The 24,071-nt window shown below is 43.7% G+C and overlaps 1 protein-coding gene across 1 annotated transcript in view; it reads left to right on the plus strand.

The window, feature by feature from the left end:
* Positions 1 to 24,071, plus strand: part of HTT (huntingtin) — a 166,804-nt gene that overhangs the window by 20,559 nt on the left and 122,174 nt on the right. Inside the window, exons 3-9 of the mRNA XM_055245541.2 lie at positions 1,498 to 1,618; positions 5,892 to 5,951; positions 7,444 to 7,523; positions 9,439 to 9,577; positions 17,468 to 17,609; positions 18,248 to 18,426; positions 23,656 to 23,860. Of these exons, the coding sequence (XP_055101516.1) occupies positions 1,498 to 1,618; positions 5,892 to 5,951; positions 7,444 to 7,523; positions 9,439 to 9,577; positions 17,468 to 17,609; positions 18,248 to 18,426; positions 23,656 to 23,860 (926 nt within the window). The remainder of the gene's footprint in view (positions 1 to 1,497; positions 1,619 to 5,891; positions 5,952 to 7,443; positions 7,524 to 9,438; positions 9,578 to 17,467; positions 17,610 to 18,247; positions 18,427 to 23,655; positions 23,861 to 24,071) is intronic.

The following is a 24,071-nucleotide window of genomic DNA, read 5'->3' on the forward strand; positions in this document are numbered from 1 at the left end:
AAGTGTGTTTGGAAATGGTATATGAACTTTTGCTAGTGAATTTTATGAAGTCTAATCACACGGAAAGGTTTTCTGATGAAAATTTAGTGTCTGAATTGAGATGTGCTTAAAAAATGTTGTTATATATTATGAAGTCCAATCACAGGTAAAGGTTTGCTGATGAAAATTTAGTGTCTGAATTGAGATATGCTGTAAAAAATGTTGTTATGTATCTTAATAATTTCTTTACATTAATTACATGTTGAAATAATACTTTGGGTGTATTGGGTTAAATGAAATATTATGAAAATCTTGCCTGTTTTCTTTTTACTTTTGATGTGTCAGCTAGGAAATACAAAAGTATAGCTCACATTCTGTTTCTGTTGATAGTACTGCTTTGGAGCACAGTGTTTGAATGATCTCTCATTTCAAAGACCTTTCCTCACTTGTTATTCATGGCTGTCTGTATTCCACATAGATAAGGTCTGAAATACTGCTAAGTGGCATGTTTTGTTTTATGCTTTTATAAGTTTGTTGATCGTTACTGATGTGGACCTTTGGTGCCTCTTAGGCTCATGGCTATCTCTAACCATTGTTTGCAATTTTTACCTAGAGATAAAGAGAAAGAGAGATTTGGTTTCAGAGTAGTTAGATTGAGATCATGAAAGAGCAATCTCATTTTGATGCTTCAAAAATAGCACATCCCCCGTATTACTGGGATTTGCTATTCTTGGGATTACTTCAAGAACATCCTTGTGTTACTGGTTTGGATGCTTCTGAATGCTGTGAAGTCAGTTTCATGTACATGGCTCATCAGTTTAGCTCTCTCTTGGCTTTGTTTAGACAGTTGGATCATGATGGCCTAAACAGCTTCTTTCAATTAAACATTTAAAAATAATTCACAAATAGTAAACTCCAGTTTTTGTTACTGTTTGAAAGTCTGTCTTGCACAACAAAAACACAATCTGACCATGATCATCTGGCATCTTAGGGTGAAATATGGTTATACTTTGGCCCGTACTGAAAGCAAGATTAAAAAGGGGGCAGGAGAGATAGACTGCTGAACTGATTTTCAAGGTTCCAAGAATATTGTAGGTTAAGAGTAAAAGTAAACTTTTGGCAGAAAGCAGTGGGTTGTCTGGGATTGAAGTATCTGAAATTTTTAAATGAAAATTTAAAAAGAAAAATGAGAATTGCCTTACAAGTACAATCTCTTCTTTTTTAAAAAATAAACTTTATTTTGAAATAGTTTTAGATTTATAGAAAAAAGTTAGATAGGGTAGGAAGTTTTCATATACCCTCCATGCAGTTACCCCAGTTATACTCATCCCAATTTAGTGTGAGGCATTTTCATGTATGCTATTAACTAAAGTCCAGACTTTATTCAGATTTGCTTAATTTCTATGTAATGTCCTTTTTCTGTTCCAGAATTCCATGCAGGACACCGGATACCTCATTACATTTCATTGTCATGTCACCTTAGGCTCCTCTTGACAGTTTCTCTTCTTTTTTGCTTAGAAATTCTCCAGAATTTCAGAAACTTCTGGGCATCGCTATGGAACTTTTTCTGCTGTGCAGTGATGACGCAGAGTCAGATGTCAGGATGGTGGCTGACGAATGCCTCAACAAAGTTATCAAAGTAAGAACCGTGTGGATGATGTTCTCCTCAGAGCTGTCGTTGTTGTAGGCTAAGAGAAGAAGCCATCGTTGAGTGTTCTTCTGTTTTGAGTCCCTGAGGATGTCTGCACTTTTTTCCTTTCTGTTGTATGGTTTGGAGGTGCTCTATTGTATGGTTTGCAGGTGCTCTGGTATGGTTTGATGGTTTGGAGGTGCTCTGTTGTATGGTTTGGAGGTGCTCTGTTGTATGGTTGGGAGGTGCTCTGTTGTATGGTTGGGAGGTGCTCTGTTGTATGGTTTGGAGGTGCTCTGTTGTATGGTTGGGAGGTGCTCTGTTGTATGGTTGGGAGGTGCTCTGTTGTATGGTTGGGAGGTGCTCTGTTGTATGGTTTGGAGGTGCTCTGGTATGGTTGTATGGTTTGGAGGTGCTCTGTTGTATGGTTGGGAGGTGCTCTGGTATCTGCCTGCATTGCTTGCCACACCTGCCTGGTCGGAAGGAGCTGTGTTGACAATTGTGCCTGCACGGTGCCTAGGTCAATGAAGGGAACCGATGGTAGCCACTGGATGCTCCTGGGAAAATGTCACTACAGGCACCAGAGAAGCCAGAGCTATGCCCAAATTTCCATGAGTCTCAGTTTTCTTAACTATAAAATGGGATCAAAGTTTTTGTGGCATGTGTATGAGTGTGTCTGTGTTTGTGTGAGGATTAAATGCACTAATTGCCACTACTGGATCCTCAAAGTGGTAAGAAGTGTTCTTATTAATGATGACCTCCTTACACTCTTACCCAGCAAGATTGATGGGTGTGGCACTGCTTCTCTTTTTCCATCACGTGGATTCCATGGCATCCTTTTGCCCAGGGAACCTTTGCTTTGTGGCTAGCACTTTGTTGTTTGGCTAATCACGCTTTCTGTGGTCAGGACACTGGCTTCTCTGGAGCCATGGGATTCTAGCTCCCTCTCTTGTCCCTGGAGTGGTCACTGTCTTCTCTCTCCGCTTGCAATTCCTGCTTTGCTCGCATCTCACTTATGCAGTGACCTATATCAGTTTCACCTTGTTCTCCATGCCTGCTGATCATTGGCACCACTTGCACGTGGATGGCATCCCATAGCGTATTTAAGGCCTGCTTCCAGTTAAGCTTGTTTCTCCACAGGCCTAAATATCCTTGCTTGCTTCTTTTATTCTCACTGGCAGGACCAGGGCGATCTTTTTTTGGATGAGACACGGTCTCGCTCAGTCACCCAGGCTGGAGTACAGTGGCTGATCACGGCTCACTGCAGCCTTGAGCTGCTGGGCTCAAGCTATCCTCCTGGCTTGGCCCCTTGAGTAGCTGGGACTACAGGCGTGCACCACCATGCCCAGCTAATTTTTAAAATTAATGTAGAGATTGGATCTCGCCAGTTGCCCAGGCTGGTCTTGAACGCCTGGGCTCAAGTGATCCTCCCTCCTTGGTTTCCCAAAGTGCTGGAATCACAGGTGTGAGCCACTGTGCCTGGCCCTTGATGTTTCAGTTCTTGATATTTGATCCTCAGAGTCAGAAAATCTAAAAAGAGGCCTATTCCAGGTTGCCTTCGTTCATGGCAAATGGGAAGTTAAGAGGGCAGAGAGAGTATGACCAGAAACTGTTCTAATATCGATCATTTAACGTGTAAATATTGTTCTTTTTTAAACCTCCTTCATTTTTTTTCCAGGAATTGCTGGACACAGTGGCTTGGTGTGTGTGTGAGGGCTGTAGGCCATGGCCCTAGGTTGTGGTTTTAGGTCTCAGGTGCTCTTCCTGGCTGTCTCCTTGCTTCTTTCCCATTTCCTTTTCTTTTGTGTCCAGCCATTTTTCCCTTCTGCTTAAGTCTGGTACAGCAGGGTTTGGCTGCTCTCAGATTCCTGCTTCCTCAGATACTGTAGTTGTCAGGCTCAGTGGGCTGGCAGTGGGATCAGGATCTGGCTAGGTTTGCTCTCACTGTGGCAGATGGGGGGCAGGCGTGGGAGAGCACATGTGACCCCAGGTGTAGGGAACACAGGCATGGTTACTTAGCCTTCAGGTCCTAGACTTTGTCTTCTCATGAGTATGGCCGTGTATGTATGGTGAGAACCAGATTCTACTTAGCCCAAGAAAATGGCACATTTTGCGTGTGGTTTCTGTAGAGAAATGCAGTGGGTATCTGACATAGCCTGGCAGCATGCCTCCCTCAAGTAGGTTAGTCTCAGGCAGTGAAGCACGTGTGTCCAGCAAGAACTTCATATGTGGCATAAAGTCTCCGTTCTGTGAGGTGCTGGCAAATCACCACCACCGTCAAGAGGCTGAAGTGATTTTTGTCTAGGCAGGCAGGGAAGGCTTCCTGGAGAAGCAGCCAATAGGTGAAAGAGTAGATTGGAGACCTTCTTAATCATCACCGCCTCTTGTCTCAAGGGGTGCCAGGAAGCTGTGGAGGCTGAGAGGAGGGGGAACCCATCTTATGCTGCTAGAGAGTGGGACACCGTGAGGGTCAGGTCAAGGGGTTGTACCTTGTTTGGTGGAGAATTAGGGGCTCTTGAAGACTTTGGATGTGGTCAGGGGAGTGTATCATTTAGGAAGAGTGACCTGGTGAGGACGTGGGGTAGAAGAGGACAGAGATGGGAGGGAGTCCAGGTGGGAGTGAGTAGGCCCAGCAGGAGTGCGGGGCCTCGAGCCAGGATGGTGGCAGGGCTGTGAGGAGAGGCAGCCACCTGTGTGTCTGCGGAAGCAGGGGCAAGAGGGAAGAGGCCAGCGGCGTGCTGCCATCACCCAGCGACTGGAGTAGATTGTGAGAGCCCATTCCCTGCTCTTGGGAGGGGCTGAGTTTTAGTTTTCTTTTGTTATACAACAAGCTTGGTATTTGTTTACAAAACATTTGTAAAGCTAAATCAAGGTTCAATAAGGCTTCTAGTTTTATTTAAGAAGTAATGTTTAAATAAATGTCCAATTTGCTTTGCTCATTTAAGGACTTTCAGTACAAACTGCAACAACAGGATTAGGATTTAAAAATTTCTGAGATGTTTTTACTCCTCAGAATTTCCCAGAATGTGATCTGGTTTTGATTTTCAAGCTTGCTGACCCAATAGGTTAACTCACAAGTTTTACGAAGACCATCTCAGTCCATTTACATCAGCTGCCCATTCCACGGTCAAAGAGATCATCAACTGATGTTTGGCACAGCTTCCTCCCTCTTGGGTGGGCAAGTATTTGGAAGAGAAGGCTCCCATGGGTGAGAGTGGGGCACCAAAGTCTTCCCTGTCCCGTCCCCTAGCTTGAGAAGCCCTTCTGTAATGTGGACTTTGTGTCGTTAGCATCGTTACTGGCTTGAAGTTGACCATGTGAACATTCTGGTTTAGCTTCACAAGTGAGCAAGGAGGGTTGAGAGATGTGCTGTGAGGAACGTGGGGCCCCAGCTGGCAGCAGGCTCTGGGTCAGGGGGGCAGGGACCATGGGCATACCTGACAGTGAGGAGGGGCCACACCTGCAGAAAGGATGCAGGACCCCACCTCGAGAAGTGTTCTGGGCCAGAGCGAGGGTCTGGTTTTATAAGTACACCCACAGTGCCTGGGACCCTGCAGATGTCCAGGGCGCCGTCTGAGCCCGTGTCATCCAACAGAATGTTCTACTAGTGAAGATGAAAGATTTACTCCAGGGGTTTAGGATTTATTTTATATATATATATTATAAATCCTATATATATATAATTTTTTCTTTTTTTTTTGAGATGGAGTTTCGCTCTTGTTGCCCAGGCTGGAGTGCAGTGGCGTGATCTTGGCTCACTGCGACCTCCGCCTCCCGGGTTCAAGCAATTCTCCTGCCTCAGCCTCTCGAGTAGCTGGGATTACAGGCGCCCACCACCACACCTGGCTAATTTTTGTATTTTTTAGTAGAGATGGAATTTCTCCATGTTGGTCAGGCTGGTCTCGAACTCCTGACCTCAGGTGATCTGCCCGCCTCGGCCTCCCAAAGTGCTGGGATTACAGGCGTGAGCCACCCCGCCTGGCCAGGATTTATTGTATTTGAACCATCTACCATTTTAATTTTGATGTTATGTAGTATTTGATGATAATGAAAGTTAAATTGTTTTTCTTTCCATTTTTCTGTTTAAGTGAATGACCTGTATCTAGTTTATTCAGTAACTTCCTGCATATATTTGTGTCTTTCTTTCTTCATGAATATATTCTTAATTTAGTTGCTATTATGTTTTGCTTTGCCCCAAAATTGAAATCTTAGTTTCCTTTTAGCTCCTTTTAGAACTAGTGATGGGATGTGTCTTCCATAAATCTCTTGTGTTTTGTTGTAGGCTTTGATGGATTCTAATCTTCCAAGGTTACAGCTCGAGCTTTATAAGGAAATTAAAAAGGTGGGCCTTGCTTTTCTTTTTTAAAAATATTTTAAATTTTAAATTTTTATAGGTACATGTATTTTGTAGGTACATGTAAATGCATATATTTATGGGGTACATGAGATATTTTGATACAGGTATACAATACATAATAATCACACCATGGAAAGTTGGATATCCATCCCCTCAAGCATTTGTCCTTTGTGTTACAAACAATCCAGTTACATGCTTTACTTATTTTATTTTATTTTATTTTTGAGACAGAGTCTTGCTCTTTCACCCAGGCTGGAGTACAGTGGCATGACCTTGGCTCACTGCAACCTCCGCCTCCTGGGTTCAACCGAACTTTGGGCTGGTCTCAAACTCCTGACCTCAGGTGATCCGCCCGCCTCGGCCTCCCAAAGTGTTGGGATTACAGGCGTGAGCCACTGCGCCAGGCCTGATTGTACATTTTAAAATAACTAAAAGAGTCAGGGCACAGTGGCTCAGTCAGGGCACAGTGGCTCATGCCTGTAATCCCAGCATTTCGGGAGGCTGAGGCAGGTGATCACCTGAGATCAGGAGTTCGAGACCAGCCTGGCCAACATGGAGAAACGCTGTCTCTACTAAAAATACAAAAATTAGCCAAGCGTGGTGGCGGGCGCCTGTAATCCTGGCTACTCGGGAGGCTGAGGTGGGAGAATCGCTTGAACCTGGTGGGGTGGAGGTTGCAATGAGCCGAGATCACACCACTGCATTCCAGCCTGGGCGACAGAGTGAGACTTCGTCTCAAAAAATAAAAATAAAAATGAAATAAAATCGGGCCGGGTGTGGTGGCTCACACCTTAGTCCCAGCACTTTGGGAAGCTGAGGCGGGTGGACTGCTTGAGACCAGGAGTTTGAGACCAGCATGGGCAACATGGCAAAACGCTGTCTGTACAGAAATTAGCAGGGTGTGGTGGTGCACAACTATAGTCTCAGCTACTTTGGAGGTTGAGGTGGGAGGATTAATTGAGGCTGGAAGGTTGAATCTACATTTAGCTGAGATTGTGCCACTGCCCTTCAGCCTGGGTGACCAAGTGAGACTCTGTCTCAAAGAAAAAAAAAATTATTATTGGCTATATATTATTGTCTGTAATCCCCCTGCTGTGCTATCGAATACCAGGTCTTGGGCCCTTATTTCCGTCACTGAACAAACTTCACTCTATTGAGCAGCATGTGTGGAATTTCATCGTTATTCAGTAATTAACAATGTTAGAAGGAAATGCTGTTTGGTAGACTATTGCTTTACTTTTCTTCAAAAGTTTACTCTTTATTAGATGGGATGGGAATTAAAAATGGTAACTTAGTTTATATCTGTATAATTGAAGCCCACTAGACCTTAAAGTAGTTACCAGATGTTTTATGCATTTAAATGGCCTTTTCTCTAAAACTAGAAAGTAACAATGAAAGAAAATGCTTCGTTTCTGTGCAACCCTCTTGGTGACTAGTGTGTGTGACTCTTAATGCAACACTCATTGCACCCCCTCAGAATGGTGCCCCTCGGAGTTTGCGTGCCGCCCTGTGGAGGTTTGCTGAGCTGGCTCACCTGGTTCGGCCTCAGAAATGCAGGTAAGTTGTACACTCTGGATGTTGATTTTTGTCGGGGGCCAGCTGCTACTGATCCTTTATGTCTCAGCTCAGATGTCATTTCAGAAGTCTGCTCTGCCCCTCCAAATTGCAGTCCACCTTGCCCTGTTTATGTTCCCCTTGTAGCACTAATCCGTGTCAGAAATGTCACGTACAGTCTATCTGTGTTGTGCTTGTTCATTTTCTATCCCACCCTTCCGCAAGAGACTTACGGGATGTGTGCCCCAGGACAGCAGGGGTCTTACTGTCTTATGCTCTGTTGCAGCCCAACAGCAGTAACAGTGTCTGCACATAGTACTTGCTTAAAAGATACTTGCCAAATTGTTGAAGGTTGAGGTACCAATTTTGTTATTGCTGACTATAGGAGTTAGAGCAAAATATCCATTTGTCTATTACATGAGTTAAAAATATGGTTGTTGCACTGTGAATAATTTTGTCTAGTCAAAACAGTTGTATCTTAATGGTTTAAGAAAAGCAGGACCACTTTTCATCAGCTCCCTCCTTCTCCTTAACCAGCAATACCTGCTGATGCTGATGTCCCGTAGACCCTCAGCTCCATCCTGAGTCACTGGGAACGTGGTCTAAATCCTCACTATTAATATGAACTTAGCCCATATAAGAATCTTATATGGGTCGGGTATAGTGGCTTATACCTGTAACCCCAGCACTTCAGGAGGCCAAGGCAGGTGGATTGCTTGACCCAGACTAGGCAACATGGTGAAACACCACCTCTACAAAAAATACAAAACTTAGCCAGGCATGGTAGTGCGTGCCTGTAGTCAACAGCTACTTGAGAGGCTGAGATGGGAGGATCACTTGAGCCTGGGAGGTGGAGGTCGTGTTGAGCCAAGATCGCACCACTGCACTCCAGGCTGGGCAACAGAGTGAGACCTGTCTCAAAAAAACAAAAAACAAAAAACCAAAAAAGAACTTACATGGCTGTGGAGGTATAATCACTAAGGAAATTTCTTTTTGTATAATCTTTTCTCTTTTACTATCATTTCAAAAAATGTGTTGTATTTCTGAAGCAACGCATCCAGGTTCTCCACATAGCAGCCAAAGTGACCTTAAAGAATATAATTCGGTCTTGTCATTCTCTTATTTATTTAAACTCTTGTACCCATTTCCCAGTGCCGTTTAGATAGATTCCAGACTCGTCACTGGCTCTGTCACCTCAGACACTCTGCATTGACTCATTAGTCTGATTAGTTCTTCAGATGAGTCAGGCTTTTCTTCCTCCTGATGGCTTTTTTTTTTTCCTCCCCTCAGTTCTCAGCAAACAGTCACTTCCTTAGGGTGGTTTCCCCAGCCTCCTATCTTTCCCTGTCCCAGGAGCCTGCTGGTGTGGTCACTGCCCTCGGAGGCCCTGCTTGTTGCCAGGCTCTGCCACTAGAGGACAGAGCTGTACCATTCCTGGCACCTCGCACCTGGCCTGCCCTGTCACTGTGTGTGTTGGGTGAATTCCTGTGATCAGTGACTCACTGCTCTGTGTCCTACACATTCTGCTTTTCTTCTCCCCCAAAAACCCCATTTTATAATTCTCCTTTTTCAGGAAAGCTTTATTCACATTTAAAAATTTTTGTTTTTAAAATGGTATTTTCTTACACGATTATTTTCTAATTAAAAATGAATATTTTAAGAAGTGTTATGATTTACTGCAAATAATTTTTAAACCCAGCCTTTTAGATCCTCTGTGATCATAAGAGAAATGAAGGATGTCTCCCGACACTTGAGCTTCATCCACATTTCATCCTCCTGTTCCTTCAGCTGAGTTTTGCCCATCCCCATTAGGGACTATTGGCATATAAAACTGGCTTTTCCCTAACAGGGAACGAATTACTTCTATTTCTCCTGAAGGAGAGCTGGAAGAATGACTTGCGTTCTTTTGCATACACAGGCCTTACCTGGTGAACCTTCTGCCGTGCCTGACTCGAACAAGTAAGAGACCCGAGGAATCAGTCCAGGAGACCCTGGCTGCAGCTGTTCCCAAAATTATGGCTTCTTTCGGCAATTTTGCAAATGACAATGAAATTAAGGTATGATTGATTGTTGCCTCAGGTCACAAACATGCGAGTGATGCTGTGAGTGAGTCTGTGGAGGGTTAGGGCTTCTGAACAGGGAGTCCTGTGGGAGTGCTTCTTGGGGTATGTTGTATGTTGTAATTTAGACTACCATCATTTGTGTTATTTCTGAGGCACCTAAGGACTTCTTTCCACTTCTGATTTCTTACTGTGGGGTGAAGAGTTGAATTGGGAGATGGTTTCTAGATGCAAATTGAAAAGGCATTTTTCCAGAGCAGATTGGTTTTCGGTGTACTAGAGTGACTGTTTAACCTAGCTGCGGAAAGATGACTGTGCCAGGAGTGCAGGTAGGAGAATGCTCATTGACGAGGCCTTGTGGGTCTCAATGTCCTGCAGCTATCAGGGCCTGTTGGCTTCCTGTTGTGCATTCCAACAAACCACCTTCAAACCCACTTTAGTGTTTTGTTTATAATGTCCACAAATAGTGACCCTGTCACATGCTCTACAGATTACAGGATTCTTAGCCTCTTCCTTTTTGGTGGGTCAGTCCTGGGTTTGAGCCCAAGTGGCCCTCCTGAGAGGTGATGATACAGAGTGGGTAGAGTGGAATCAGATGGACTTGGATTAGAATTCTGTCCTCTTTACTAGTTCTTTTCCTCTAGGCAAACTACCCAACAGCTCTAAGCTATTTCCTTCGTGTTCTGAAAAAGAAGCCTTAATGGGACCCATATAGGGCAATTCTGAGAGTAAAATAAAGGAATATGTGTTGGAGTGTAGCATAGTCGCCCACAGGAAGGGCTCAGATGTTAGCTGCTACTGCTCTTATTAGCTGAATGACTTGGAATAAACTGTTAGCCTCTCATGTTTTTTCTCTGAGCTTCGAACTTTTCTTGTTAATACTAAGGAGATATTCAAACTAGTCATGGGATTTTGGAATGGTGAAGGGAGATGATGAATCTAAAGAATTTAATGTAATAATTCCTCATGCTCAGTAAATGGTAGCTGCTGCTGCTGTTATTTTTATTACCATCTCTTTGGAATGGGAGTAGGTGCTCCTTTGTGGTCAGAGGCTGTGAGAGCTCCACAGCGCCAGTTTGCCCGTCTGTACACTGGGGTCTGTTGAAGGCAGTTCCCTCTGTGGTATCTCTGGCTGTCAGAGCTCAGATGATAGATGGTATTTTTGTACTCTTAGTTCTCACCATTTTCATGATTTCAATCACTATTTGAGTATGATGATGCTTAACACTTTGTTGAACGTAGAGTCCATTAATTACTTCCCTCCTGAACCTTTGGCATTTAAAAAAATCTATTCTGCTACCTCTCTGCTCATTTATGGTTATTCAGATTTATTATCAAGAGTCTGGTACAGTGGCTTGTGCCTATAGTTGTAGCTACTTAGGAGGCTGAGGTAGGAGGATTGCGTGAGGCCAGGAGTTTGAGACCAGCCTGGGCAACATAGTGAGACCCTATCTCTAAAAAACTGAAAAAAAAATTAGCTGGGCATGATGGCATGTGCCTGTGGTCCTAGCTACTCAGGAGGCTGAGACAGGAGGCTCGCTTGAGCCCAGGAGTTGGAGTTCGAGGCTACACTGAGCTGTGATTGTGCCACCACGCTCCAGCATGGGTGCCAAAACAACATGCCATTTCTTTAAAAATAAAAAGGTATTATCAGTGAAATTCAGTAGTACCAACAGGATTATAAACAAAGATAGTAGTTCCCTTCCTACTTTTTCTCTTAATCCTTGTGTCTCACAGGCAGACATAACTCTTAGTATTTCTTGCAATATTTACTTCTACATTTCTTTCTTTCTTTCTTTTCTTTCTTTCTTTTTTTTTTTTTTTTGAGATGGAGTTTCGCTCTTGTTGCCAAGGCTGGAGTGCAATGACGCAATCTTGGCTCACTACATCCTCCGTCTCCTGGGTTCAAGCGATTCTCCTGCCTCAGCCTCCCGAGTAGCTGGGATTACAGGCATGCACTACCACGCTTGGCTAATTTTGTATTTTTAGTAGAGACAGGGTTTCTCCGGGTTGGTCAGGCTGGTCTCGAACTCCTGACCTCAGGTGATCAGCCCACTGCAGCCAGCAACTTCCACATTTCTAAATAACATGCTTCTACTCCTATTTTTGTTTTTTTTTTTCTATTTTAGACATTTTTTACTTTCACTATAGTTCTATCAGAATTCAGTGTGTACATTATTATGCCTAAGTAAATAGTCATGGTTGGTTATGTATTATATTTATTTGATTGTATTTCTTATTTGATGAGAAAGCTGTGTTTTTTGCTCTGGGTTGAAACTGGAGAGAGGACCTGGGGAGGGGGAGGAGGACAGACGAAGTTGGTGACTGTACCTTCCTGGCCATAGCTGGGTGCTCAGCATCCTGGGATCTGCTGATCACCTGCTCATAGGCCAGGCCCCTATCGAAGTTCTAGGTGACCCAGTGCTGGGGACAGGCGGGGCCACCTGCAAGGTCTAATGATGGAGGTGCGGGCTACAGTGTTGGCTTGTGCTGGGGCCAGCATCCTTAGGAAGGCATCTTGGAGGTGGAGGAGACTGCCGCCCACTTCTTGACTGGGGCCTTCAGCAGCGCCAGCTTCTTGGGCAGGCTGGTGCTGGCTTTCATCACCATGTCATGTTCAGTCTTCTTCCAGATACTGACTTCTGGTTTCACCTTTCCTTAGACCCTGGTTCCTTTCAGAGGCCGTTGCTGCTGCCTTGCTCTTTGCTGGCTTGTGCCTTGATTATATGTCTTTGTACAACTTTTTGTTTTCCTGGAGTTAATCTTCACATCTGTTTTCTTGGAGTTAATCGTTAACTCTGTATTGCTTGCTTATTATTCTTTGGCTTTTTTGTCTTCTCACACCTTCCAACTTCTTTGTAAAATGTGTTTAGTACAATTTTTCATGACAGGTGATTTACTGAATCAGTTTTTCCCCAGTATGGTCATCTCCATCTTGAGTTATCCAGCTCTCTGCCCCAGTCTGGGCAGGTTGCTCTTCAGGTCTCTTGTACACTTGTATCCTAGGACTTCTTTTTGTTATCAGCCTGGAATTTCCTTTGCAGTTCTCCCATTGGATGCCCAGTTCCTAGATGCCATATGTTTCTCTTTCTATCCTCTAGTGGCTTCCTGAGAGAAGATGAATGGGAGGTAAATTGTATGAGGTTTTGCATTCATAAAAATGCCATTTTTTCTCCTGTACACTTGGCTGGGTATAGTGTTCTGGGGTAGAAATCATTTTCCCTCAGAAATGCGAAGTCTTTGCCCCGTTGTCTTAAAGTCTCCAACATGACCCAATTCCTTAACCTACGAATGTGCTTTTCTCTGGAAGCTTTCCATTTTGGGGGAGGTGAAGTGCTAGGTACTTAGTAGGCCTTTTAATTTGGAAAGTTACGTCCCTTCAGTTCTGGGAAAATTTTCTTGCATTTCTCTGAGAAGTTCTTGCCTTTATTTTCTGTGTTCTCTCCTGAAATTAGTTAGTTGCATGTTGGTCCTCCTAGATTGACTCACATCTTACCTTTTTCTTTTCTTTTTCTGGTACTTTTTAGATATCCATCTCAAACTCTTCTATTCAGTGTTATGTTTTTAACTTCTTTCTTTTCTTTGTCTCTTGATGGGGTCTTGCTCTGTTGCCCAGGTTGAGATGCAGTGGTGCTATCATAGCTCACTGCAGCCTCAAACTCCTGGGCTCAAGCAGCCATTCTGCCTCACCCTCCCAAGTAGTTGGGACTACAGGTATGCACCACCACGTCCAGCTATTTTCTTGACTTTGTTTTGTTTTTGAGATGGAGTCCCACTCTGTCACCCAGGCTGGAGTGCAGTGGTGCGACTTTGGCTCACTTAAGCCTCTGCCTCCCAGGTTCAAGCAATTCTCCTGCCTCAGCCTCCCAAGTAACTGGGATTACAGGCGTGCACCACCACGCCCGGCTAATTTTTGTATTTTTAGTAGAGACGGGGTTTTGCCATGTTGGCCAGGCTGGTCTCGAATGCCTGACCTCAAGTGATCCGCCTGCCTTGGCCTCCCAAAGTGCTGGGATTTCAGGTGTGAGCCCATTATTAGATCTTTAAATACCAGTATCTGTAAGTCTTTTCCTCTTGAGTCAGCTAGTATCCCTGGAAGGAAATTATTCATTTTCCTGCTTGGAGACTATAAGCTTGGCTGTGTTTATCCTGCAACCGGGTACTGGAAGGGGACTGACAGTGTTGCTGGTCAGGGTGCCCTCTTACTTTTTGTTTTCTGTGTGCATCTCACGTCTGTCCTCAACTAAGTAAACACCTGTTGAGATTATCCATCTCAATCTTTGCTGGAGGTGGGGGAGGGGCTGCTTCCTGGGCTGCCTTGGATTGGAGGGAAGACCTCAGGTGAGTGGGTGGGAATTTGCGCATGGAGCTATGAGACCAGCCACTGTTCCACCCTCTCCATCCCTCCACTTTCAGATATATGCGGTGCCTCCAAAGCCAGAGCTCTTCTTGGAGTTCTGTGGCTTGAATAAGCTTGCTTTTTGCTGGTATCCCTCCTATCTTTTCCCCCTTCCCCAGCAAAGCTTGCATTTGAACTTCTTCCTACGGGCTAACAAATCAGTCAGTTATGTAGCCCTTGTTACTTTTTAGCTTCCGAAGTTTTGTTGACACCCATAGTCTGCTAATGTCCCCGTTCTGTTCTTTCTGTCCCCGTAAATGTATGCTTTATACAACTTCTTTACATGATTTTTGTGGGGTTTCTGGGTAGCAGAGCTTCACATGTTCAATCCAGCATGTTGGATTAGAAGTCTCCCACCCTCTGGTGTATTCTTTTTCTCAGAATTACCTGCCAAACACTGATACTCCCTTGTTTTTCCTTTTCCTGACAGGAAGTGTACATACCAGACAGGACAGAAATCATTAGTGTATCCCTTGGTGAATAACCACAAAGTGAACTTACCTTATAACCACCACCCAGGTCAAGACAGAGTATTACCAAGCACTCCGAAGCCTCTCCCCCATCCCCCCGTCACTGCTCCTGCCTTCCTCCCCAAGGTCATGACTGTCCTGGCTTCTAATGCCAGAGTCTGTTTTTAAGTTCTGTGTATATAGACCATATATTATGTATTCTTTTTGTCTGGTTTATTTTGCTCGATATTAAGTTCATGAGAGTCTTCTATATTATCGTGTGTATTAGTATTCCTGTAGTTTTAGGAGCTTCATAGCATTCCATTGCAGGGATATACCACAGTTTATCCGTTGTATTATCACTGGGTTGTTTCTAGTTCTTGGCTATTGTGAGCAGTGCTGCTGTGACCACTCTTAGGTGTGTCTTTTGGAGCCCATGTGCAGATTTCCAGCACACACGGCTAGAGGTGGAGTTGTTGGGTGATAGGGCGTGTGCACCTCAGCTGCAGTAGAAACTACCAAATAGCTTTCCTGAGTGCTTGTACCAGCTCACCCTTTTGTCACTGTGTATGGGGACTGCAGGAGCTCTGGTCCTCGCTAGCACTTGGAATTGCTGATGCTTTTACTTTTAGCCTTTCTGATGAGTATTTTCTGGAATCACATTATGATTTTAATTTCCATTCCTTAAAGTACCCTTGGCTCTGAAGTTTAATGATTAATATGTCTCTTCCCTTTTGAAGTACTCTTAAAGGTATGTTGTGCATGTGTTGGAAAGTGTTGCTATCTATTCTAAAATACAGTGTACCTCCTCCCTGTTTGAACAGTTGTAGCATGGCCTCGGGGCCTCCTGTTAGCTGCCTTGGAGAAGGGATTCTTGGGATTGTAGAGATTAGACCTGAGGAGGCCCCTTGGAGCTCTCAGACTAAATTTTATTCTTTATTATTCCAAACTATTTAAGCTCACCGTGTTCTGACTCATCATAATAATGAGTAGCTCTCATTGTGCTTGTATATTTGGACTAATACAATGATTTTTTTGTTTTTGTTTTTTGAGACAGAGTCTTGCTCTGTTGCCTAGGCTGGAGTGCAGTGGCACAATCTCGGCTCACTGCAGCCTCCACCTCCCAGGTTCAAGTGATTCTTGTGCCTCAGCTTCTCCAGTTTCTGAGACTGCAGGTGCGTACCACCATGCCTGGCTAATGTTTGTATTTTTAGTAGAGACGGGGTTTCACCATGTTGGCCAGGTTGGTCTCAAACTCCTGACCTCAAGTGATCTGCCCGCTTCAGCCTCCCAAAGTGCTGGGATTACAGGCGTGAGCCACTGAGCCTGACCAAAGTAGTTTTTTAAGATGTTAGTATCTTTTCTTGCGGCTAAAAAAGTTTGTCAGAGATAATTCTACTTTATTCTCCAGGTGGTTTCTCAGGGAGAAATTGGAGGCAGTAGGCCACTGGGGGAGTCCTGTGGCTGGGGGGTGGGGTAGTCCTGTGGCTGGCAAGGGGAGAACTCCTGTGGCTGGGGTGGGGGGGAGTCCTGTGGCTGGGGTGGGGGGGAGTCCTGTGGCTGGGGGAGGAGGAGTCCTGTGGCTGGGGTCTCAGCCTGTGCCTAACAGTGTCCAGAGGTGCCAAGACCAGCTCGGTCGGGGAGATCCTAACCCAGCAGCGCTAGAGGAATTAAAGACACACACAGAGAAATATAGAGGTGTGAAATGGGAAATCAGGGGTCTCACAGCCTTTACAGCTGAGAGCCCTGAACAGAGATTTACCCACATATTTATTAACAGCAAACCAGTCATTAACATTGTTTCTATAGATGTTAAATTAACTAAAAGTATCCCTTATGGAAAAAGAAGGGATGGGGTGAATTAAAGGAATAGGTTGGACTAGTTAACTGCAGCAGGAGCATGTCCTTAAGGCACAGATCACTCATGCTATTGTTTGCGGCTTAAGAATGCCTTTAAGCAGTTTTCCGCCCTGGGTGGGCCAGGTGTTCTTTGCTCTCATTCCCGTAAACCCACAACCTTCCAGCGTGGGCGTTAGGGCCATTATGAACATGTACAGTGCTGCAGAGATTTTGTTTATGGCCAGTTTTGGGGCCAGTTTACGGCCAGATTTTGGGGGGCCTGGCTGCCAACACAGAGGTCTCGTGTAAATTCCCTGGGAGTTAATAAGCCTCTGAGAAACAGACTATGCTAACCATGCCATGGAAGGGAACTTACTTATAAATCAGATGCCAGTTACTAGTTTACTGCTTGTTTGCCCAGGCGTAGCTCTGGCAGAGTCCCCGACTCATAGTGATTGCTCAGTGCATGCTGAACAATGATTGGAATCAAGTCATGGCTCAGAGCATAGTTTTGAATAATGGGAAATGGATGTTCTTAAGTAACATAGTCACCAAGATAATGCAACTAGATGGGTCACCCCTTTTCAATTTTAGGATATTTTTATCAAGATTTAAATGGCCGTCATTAGAATTATAGCACTTTCTCCTTTGGATTGTCCTAGAGGCCCAGTGAGAAAGTATTCCCTAATTTCTTAGGAGAACAGTTGTGGGTAGTATGCTGTCATGTCCAGTTAAACTGCAGATGTTTCCGATTGAAGATGTTCCGGTCCTGAGAACTTCGTGACATTAGCAGGACTTTTACAAGGCATCTCTTAGGGTGGGGCATTTACTGTAGTTGGCTAGTACTCTTTTCTCCTTAACTTTGTCATTTGTTGATTTTTTTTTTTTAACTGTCCCCAAATACTGTGGGCAGAGTGTATCTAGAATTGAGGCCTCCACCATTGCAGAGAGGACATGGATGCTGAGCAGTCCCCTGAGTGAAGGTTATAGGTTATAAAGAAGCAAATAGACTGCATATGTCTGTAAACTGCTCTTGAGTGTCCCAAATTTAGGGTACTTCAGTTCAGCTGTAGGAAAAGCCTCAAACTGTTTATACTTTGCAAGAATTGGAAACTTCTAATTCAAGTTAAGTTTTATGTAGTACATGATAAGCGTCATAGGAGCTTCATCTTCTATCTGCTTGGACTTTTGCTTCCGTAGGTTTTGTTAAAGGCCTTCATAGCGAACCTGAAGTCAAGCTCCCCCACCATTCGGCGGACAGCGGCTGGATCAGCAGTGAGCATCTGCCAGCACTCAAGAAGGGCACAATATTTCTATAGCTGGCTACTAAATGTGCTCTTAGGTAAGGTGGAGGCATACGAGTGGAAGAGTCTCCAGTGTGTATTCAAGATAGACCTTTGAAATAAAATCAGATGATCTCTCAGCTTCTAGACCAGGCTATTTGGCACTGGTTGACTGAATGTGAACTGCACTGGGGCTGCTGTGAGCCCGCATGGGTCTCTGTGACCCTGCAGATGCAGCCATGCTCAGGGACACCTAGCTGGGCAGTGCGTGTGGGCTAGTGTGAGCCCTGCCTGCCGCCTGGGGCCTGGCCCTCCGTCTGTGCCGGACATGACTACGGTAAGTCTGTGAGGCTTGAGACTGTGCCTCGGGTTCCTGTGGGTTCTCTGTAGGTCAGTTGACAGTTTCTCCTGTTGTTTGGGTAACTGTGGAAATGAACACTGGCAAGTGCTGAAGCGAGCATGTGGATGCATGACATGAAATAACGGCCTGGCTTTCAAAGGCAATGAGGCTCACTGGAAAGGACCTTGCTAAGCTAGGGATATGGGTTTGTAGCCACTCCCAGTGGGCCTCGTGGTGTACTCGTTCACGGTCGTGTTTGTGCCATGTTGATCTCTCAGGATCTCTTCTTTTTTAACAAATTAAGCCGGGAATCTCCAGTGAGTCAGATGTTAAGATGTCTTGCTGCCACCCCCACAGGCTTACTGGTTCCTGTCGAGGATGAACACTCCACTCTGTTGATTCTTGGTGTGCTGCTCACCCTGAGGTATTTGGTGCCCTTGCTGCAGCAGCAGGTCAAGGACACAAGCCTGAAAGGCAGCTTTGGAGTGACACGGAAAGAAATGGAAGTCTCTCCTTCTGCAGAGCAGCTTGTCCAGGTAGGAGCACAGGGTTTACTCTAGGCCCTGCATGTGAATGACTGACATTCAAAGAACTGATTAATTTGTAAGAGAAGCAGCAGAACCGAGGGTTAGAAGTGTGGACTCTGGAGCTGCGCTGCTCGGTTCCAACCCTAGGTGCTGACTTCTAGCTGCCTTCCATCTGTATGTCATTGTCACTGTGAGTCAGACGCAGGTGATGCCCCTTCAGGTGCCGTGTTACGTAAGCCCCTCAGAGACCGCTGCTACCCTGTTTATAAAACCAGAGGTCACAATATGTGTTCATCCACCCAGTAAATACTGATTGAGCACCCACTGTGTGCTAGGCTCTGGGATAGGTGCTGGGTATACAATGGTGAGTATTTCAGCTGCAGCCTCTGCCCTGTAGAGCCTGTGGCCTAGCACACTGGTCTAGGCAGGGTGGTATATGCTCACTCAAGGAGATAGGGACGTGGTCGTTTGGGGTGTCGGAACAAAATGTTGGAACTTCTCTTTCCAATGCAGAGAAACCTTGCAGTAATTCTAATGTACTGTGATTGGCAGTTGACTTCAGTTCTTTGTAGCACGCTTACTCAGGTTATTTCACTAACTGTGTAACAATGCAGCCTCATTTTAAGCAATTGGATTTTTTGAACTTTACTTAAAATGTTATGTCAGGGTTTTTATAGTGCTAAATATGTGCCATTTAGCTAAATTTTGTAGGATACGAAATTCTAAGTGGCTTAAAATGATTCTTACATAGAATCATGAATTGAAGATAATGCTAATAATTTAAGCACTGAGTTAGGTAGTGTTTGTAAAGTGCTTAGAATGCTTCCTGGCATATGTTAAGGCCATGTAAGTGCTGCTTGTTGATAAACAGCTGGGCGAGAGTAGACTTTTAAGAAAGTATTGGGGCTGAGAGTTCTGTTCCAACCAGCTGCCCTTTGGTTATTTTACAGAATAAAAGCAGAGTCTCGTGGGATATGACATTTAATTATATTTCCTTCACAAAAAACACTGCTGAATGTTTTGTTGAGTAAAAAGGGTGTAGCCTTGGTAATAATACATTTAAAATATAGTTTATTTCATTTTTACCTTACCTTGTTTTTTTTTTTTTTAGCTAGCTTTTTATTGAGAATTCCACACATACAAAAGTATCAACTCATGACCAGTTATATTTCATCTATAATCCTATTTCTCCCTTTTTTTATTATTTGAAAGCAAACCCCAATTATCCTCTTATTTCATCTATAAGTATTTCAGTATCTCTGTAGATGAGGGCTCTTCTTTATTTTTAAAACTTTATTTTTAAAATGATGGTCAGGTGCAGTGGTTCATGCCTGTAATCCCAGAACTTTGGGAGGCCAAGGCGGGCGGATCACTTGAACCTAGGAGTTTGAGACCAGCCTGGGAAACATGGCGAAACCCCATGTCTTAAAAAAAAAATCAGCCAAGTGTGGTGATGCATGCCTGTAGTCCCAGCTACTTGGGAGGCTGGAGATGGGAGGGTCACATGAGCCTGGAAGATTGAGGCTGCAGTGAGCCATGATTGTACCACTGTACTCCAGCCACGGTGATGGAGCAAGATTCTGTCTCAAAAAAACAAAACAAAAGTCCAAAACAACGTCACAAAACAGTGCCATTGTTAGACCTGAAAATATTAAACATTTCTTACATCAAATACCCACCAACGCATTGTCAATTTTTCTCTCTACTCTTTTGGAATCAGCATCTAAATAAAATTGGTTGATAAGGATTGTAAATCTCTTTGATCAACTGGTTCCCCTCCATCCCAGTTTTTTCCCTTAGAGTTTGTTTATTAAGAAACCAGATTATTTGTCTTCTAAGTTTTCCTGTGGTCTGATATACTGCTTACATCTCCACTGTGTAAATTAACACCTTTTTCTGTTCTCTGTATTATCTGTAAATCAATAATTGGAGGAAAAGCCTTATCAGATTTAGTGTATATCTGAGTTCAGTATTTCTTATATAATATTTTAAGATAAGTGTACTCTTTTAAAAAAGTGTTGAGACTATATGCTCAATTTTTGTTTTAACTGATGCTTTTCTTTTTTTTTTTTGAGACGGAGTCTGGCCCTGTCGCCCAGGCTGGCGTGCAGTGGCGCGATCTCGGCTCACTGCAAGCTCCGCCTCCCGGATTCACGCCATTCTCCTGCCTCAGCCTCTCCGAGTAGCTGGGACTACAGGCGCCCACCACCACGCCCGGCTAATTTTTTGTATTTTTTTTTTTTTAGTAGAGATGGGGTTTCACCGTGGTCTCGATCTCCTGACCTCGTGATCCGCCCGCCTCGGCCTCCCAAAGTGCTGGGATTACAACCGTGAGCCACTGCACCTGGCCCTAACTGATGCTTTTAAGAAGGCTGCTTGATCATAAAAGTTTAGAGACCGTTGGTCTGTTGGGAGAAGCAAATAATTACTAAACAGTTTAGCAAGGTTGAGGTGCACATGGTGGGGCCTGGAGAAGTTCAGTCATGAGCCGTCACTCATGGGCACATGGAATCTGACCCGGCACAGAGTTGGGAGAAGACAGGAGCTTTATAGACAGAAAATGTGGTCTTTGCCAAGTCCCAGGAGTGAAAGGGTGAGACAGTGCTCACAGCACACGAGTGTGGGTGCATAGACAGAGCAAGGATGGGTCCTGAGAAGGCCTGCAGGCTTTCTCATAGATTAGCAAGAGTGCTGGTTATGGAGGTTTCTAACATTTGTGAACAGATTGAAACTGTGTTAAATTGGGATTGCAGTAATCCTGGAAGGACAGGGATAGAGGGTGAAGGGGAAAAAAGGGTATGGATGTGAGACTTAATTGCTGATTTTCTTAAGACCTTTCTCCAAAGTAAATAAATGATGTGGCACATTTTTGAACTGGCAAATTCTAAACTCTAGATATGATTATCTCTATAACATATCTTACTCCATCTTCTTTTAACTAAAAACTGTTCTTAATTAAATTGCCATGAGACGTTCAATTCAGCAAATGTAGTTTGGCTAACCATATTTAATTAGAATTTAATATAATCCTAGGCCTGGCCAAACTATTAAGCAAGTGTGGGCAAAATATTGATAATTTTAGATATGCAGGAACTCAGTTTGCTTTCCATGTGTGCTTTTTGAAAAAGAAAGAAATTGAAAAATAGAGGAAGCCCTGAAATCCAAGAAACAAACTCTCTCACCTAGGCGTGCAATAAAAGCAATTCTAGGATGATTGTTGTTCGGCGTGTAGTTCGTATTAGAAACCATTCTTCTTGAATAAATAGTATGCTTAAGAAGCTAGGCAGAGGGAAGGCATATGCGCATATTATCAACAAGGAGGGAGAAAAAGGCAATTAGTAACCAGCCATAGGAGGGCCAGCAAGATTTATAAAGGAAATTTGTGATCCAAGTATGAAGCAAAATAAGACGCAGAATAAATTTTAAGCAAGTAATAGATTACAGTAAGAGAACCCATTTGACCATTAACCTTAGGACATTCTCTTTCAAATGACATGGAGTAATAATGAAATATTTCTTTCGTTCTGAGTCTATGTTATTGTGACTGGACTCAGAAATATTTCATTATTGCAGTGCATAACATTTGTGAACATTGTTCATAAATTATGCAGTGAATAACATTTATGAACATACGATATGTAAGATACATACTGTTTATTTTTAATTAAGTTTTTTGGCTCAGCTTCTAGGCAGAGAACATTAAATGTAAATAGTGTTACCTAGTAGCATGTGAATGGAAATCTCCATAGTATGAAAGCAGTGCTGTTGCTAACAGAATTTAGGAGGGGGCAGATGAGGTGAAGGAAATGTGGGTGTTGATTTGCTTATTACATTGAGAGGAGCCAGGAGATTCTTTGTTCAAAATGGATGGCTTAAGAAGTCAAGGTATAAGCTGATTACCTAGAGCAGGTACCCACAAATGTTTTGTGTAAGGGGCCAGATAGTAAATATTTTCCGTCTTGCAGGCCATCCCAAGTCTGTGGCAGCTACTCAACACTACCTTTCTAGCACGAAAGCAGCCATAGGCAGCCCATAAATGTGGCTCTGTTCCGGTGAAACTTTATGTACAAAAGCAGGTGCAGGCCAGACCTGACCTGTGCACCATGGTTTGCTGACCTGGGATTCAGGGGTATAGAAGTTACCATCAGAAGAGCTAAAAGTGAGACTTTATACTCTTCTACACTGTCTGATTTTTAAAAAAAGAAACATATGTATTTTATAATATTAAAGAGAGAGTTGGCAAATAGCAAATAAAAATACAGGATGCCATTGAAATTTGAACTTCAGATAAATTATGAGTAATTTTATGGTGTAAGTATATTCCAAATCATATAGGACATACTTACACTACAAAATTATTTGTTGTTTGTTTACAATTTAAATTTGAATATCCTGTATTTTCTCTGGCAACTCTAATTAAACGGAAAAAGAATATATTCATTATGTTCATATAATGTGATATAGCAGGGGTCCCCAACCCCCAGGCTGCAGACCGGTACTGGTCCATGGCCTGTTAGGAACCAGGCTGCCCAGCAGGAGGTGAGCAGCAGGTGAGCTGGCATTCCCCCCTGAGCTCTGCCTCCTGTCAGATCAGTGGCAGCATTTGATTCTCATAGGAGTGCAAACCCTATTGTGAACTGCACATGTGAGGGATCTAGGTTGTGCACTCCTTATGAGAATCTAATGCCTGATGATCTGAGGTGGAACAGTCTCATCTTGAAACCATCCCCTGGCCCTGTAGAAAAATTGTGTCCCATGAAACCAGTCTCTGGTGCCAGAAAGGTTGGGGAACACTGTGATATAGTATTAAAAGTGCTAATAAATATGGCATACTGCCTTTAAAATGTCTGGTAGCTCTTTCTCAGTGGCACTTATAGTAGTGTTTTTCGATTTTTAAATGTGTGTCAAGCTGACTCTCCCCTCAGTGTATGCTGGGCTTTATTTTCCCTTTCCTAGTCACCAGTTTTGGGAAATAGAGATCTTCATTCTCATGCTGCTCCTCTAGTGCAAGTGCTCCATTTATTTTTAAGGAATTAATATAACAAAAAATCATGGGAATTTAGAAAACAACATGGAAGCTAATGATCACATTGGTAGAAGTGATAGGGAAATATTTAAGGGGAGAAGTTAAGGTATGAACTTTGCCAGTGAAGTCCTATTAAAAAACAACAAAAAAAATGAAGCTTAGGATGCATTTTATAAACTCTGACCAGAACACCTGTGTTTCTCTGTTTCTAGGTTTATGAACTGACGTTACATCATACACAGCACCAAGACCACAATGTTGTGACCGGAGCCCTGGAGCTGTTGCAGCAGCTCTTCAGAACGCCTCCACCCGAGCTTCTGCAAACCCTGACCACAGTCGGGGGCATTGGGCAGCTCACCGCTGCTAAGGAGCAGTCTGGTGGCCGAAGCCGTAGTGGGAGTATTGTGGAACTTATAGGCAAGTTATTAGCAAGGTCTACTCTTACAATTAACTTTGCAGTAATACTAGTTACACTCTACTGATTATGGGCCTGCCCTGTGCTAAGCAGTCTGCATTCCATCTTCCTTGCCAAAACTTATAGTACAAATTTCATCTTTATTTTATAAATAGGGGAGTTGGGCTGGGTGTGGTGGCTCACTCCTGTAATTTCAGCACTTTGGAAGGATCG

This window comes from Symphalangus syndactylus, chromosome 16, assembly GCF_028878055.3.
Source record: "Symphalangus syndactylus isolate Jambi chromosome 16, NHGRI_mSymSyn1-v2.1_pri, whole genome shotgun sequence".
Classification (NCBI taxonomy): domain Eukaryota; kingdom Metazoa; phylum Chordata; class Mammalia; order Primates; family Hylobatidae; genus Symphalangus; species Symphalangus syndactylus.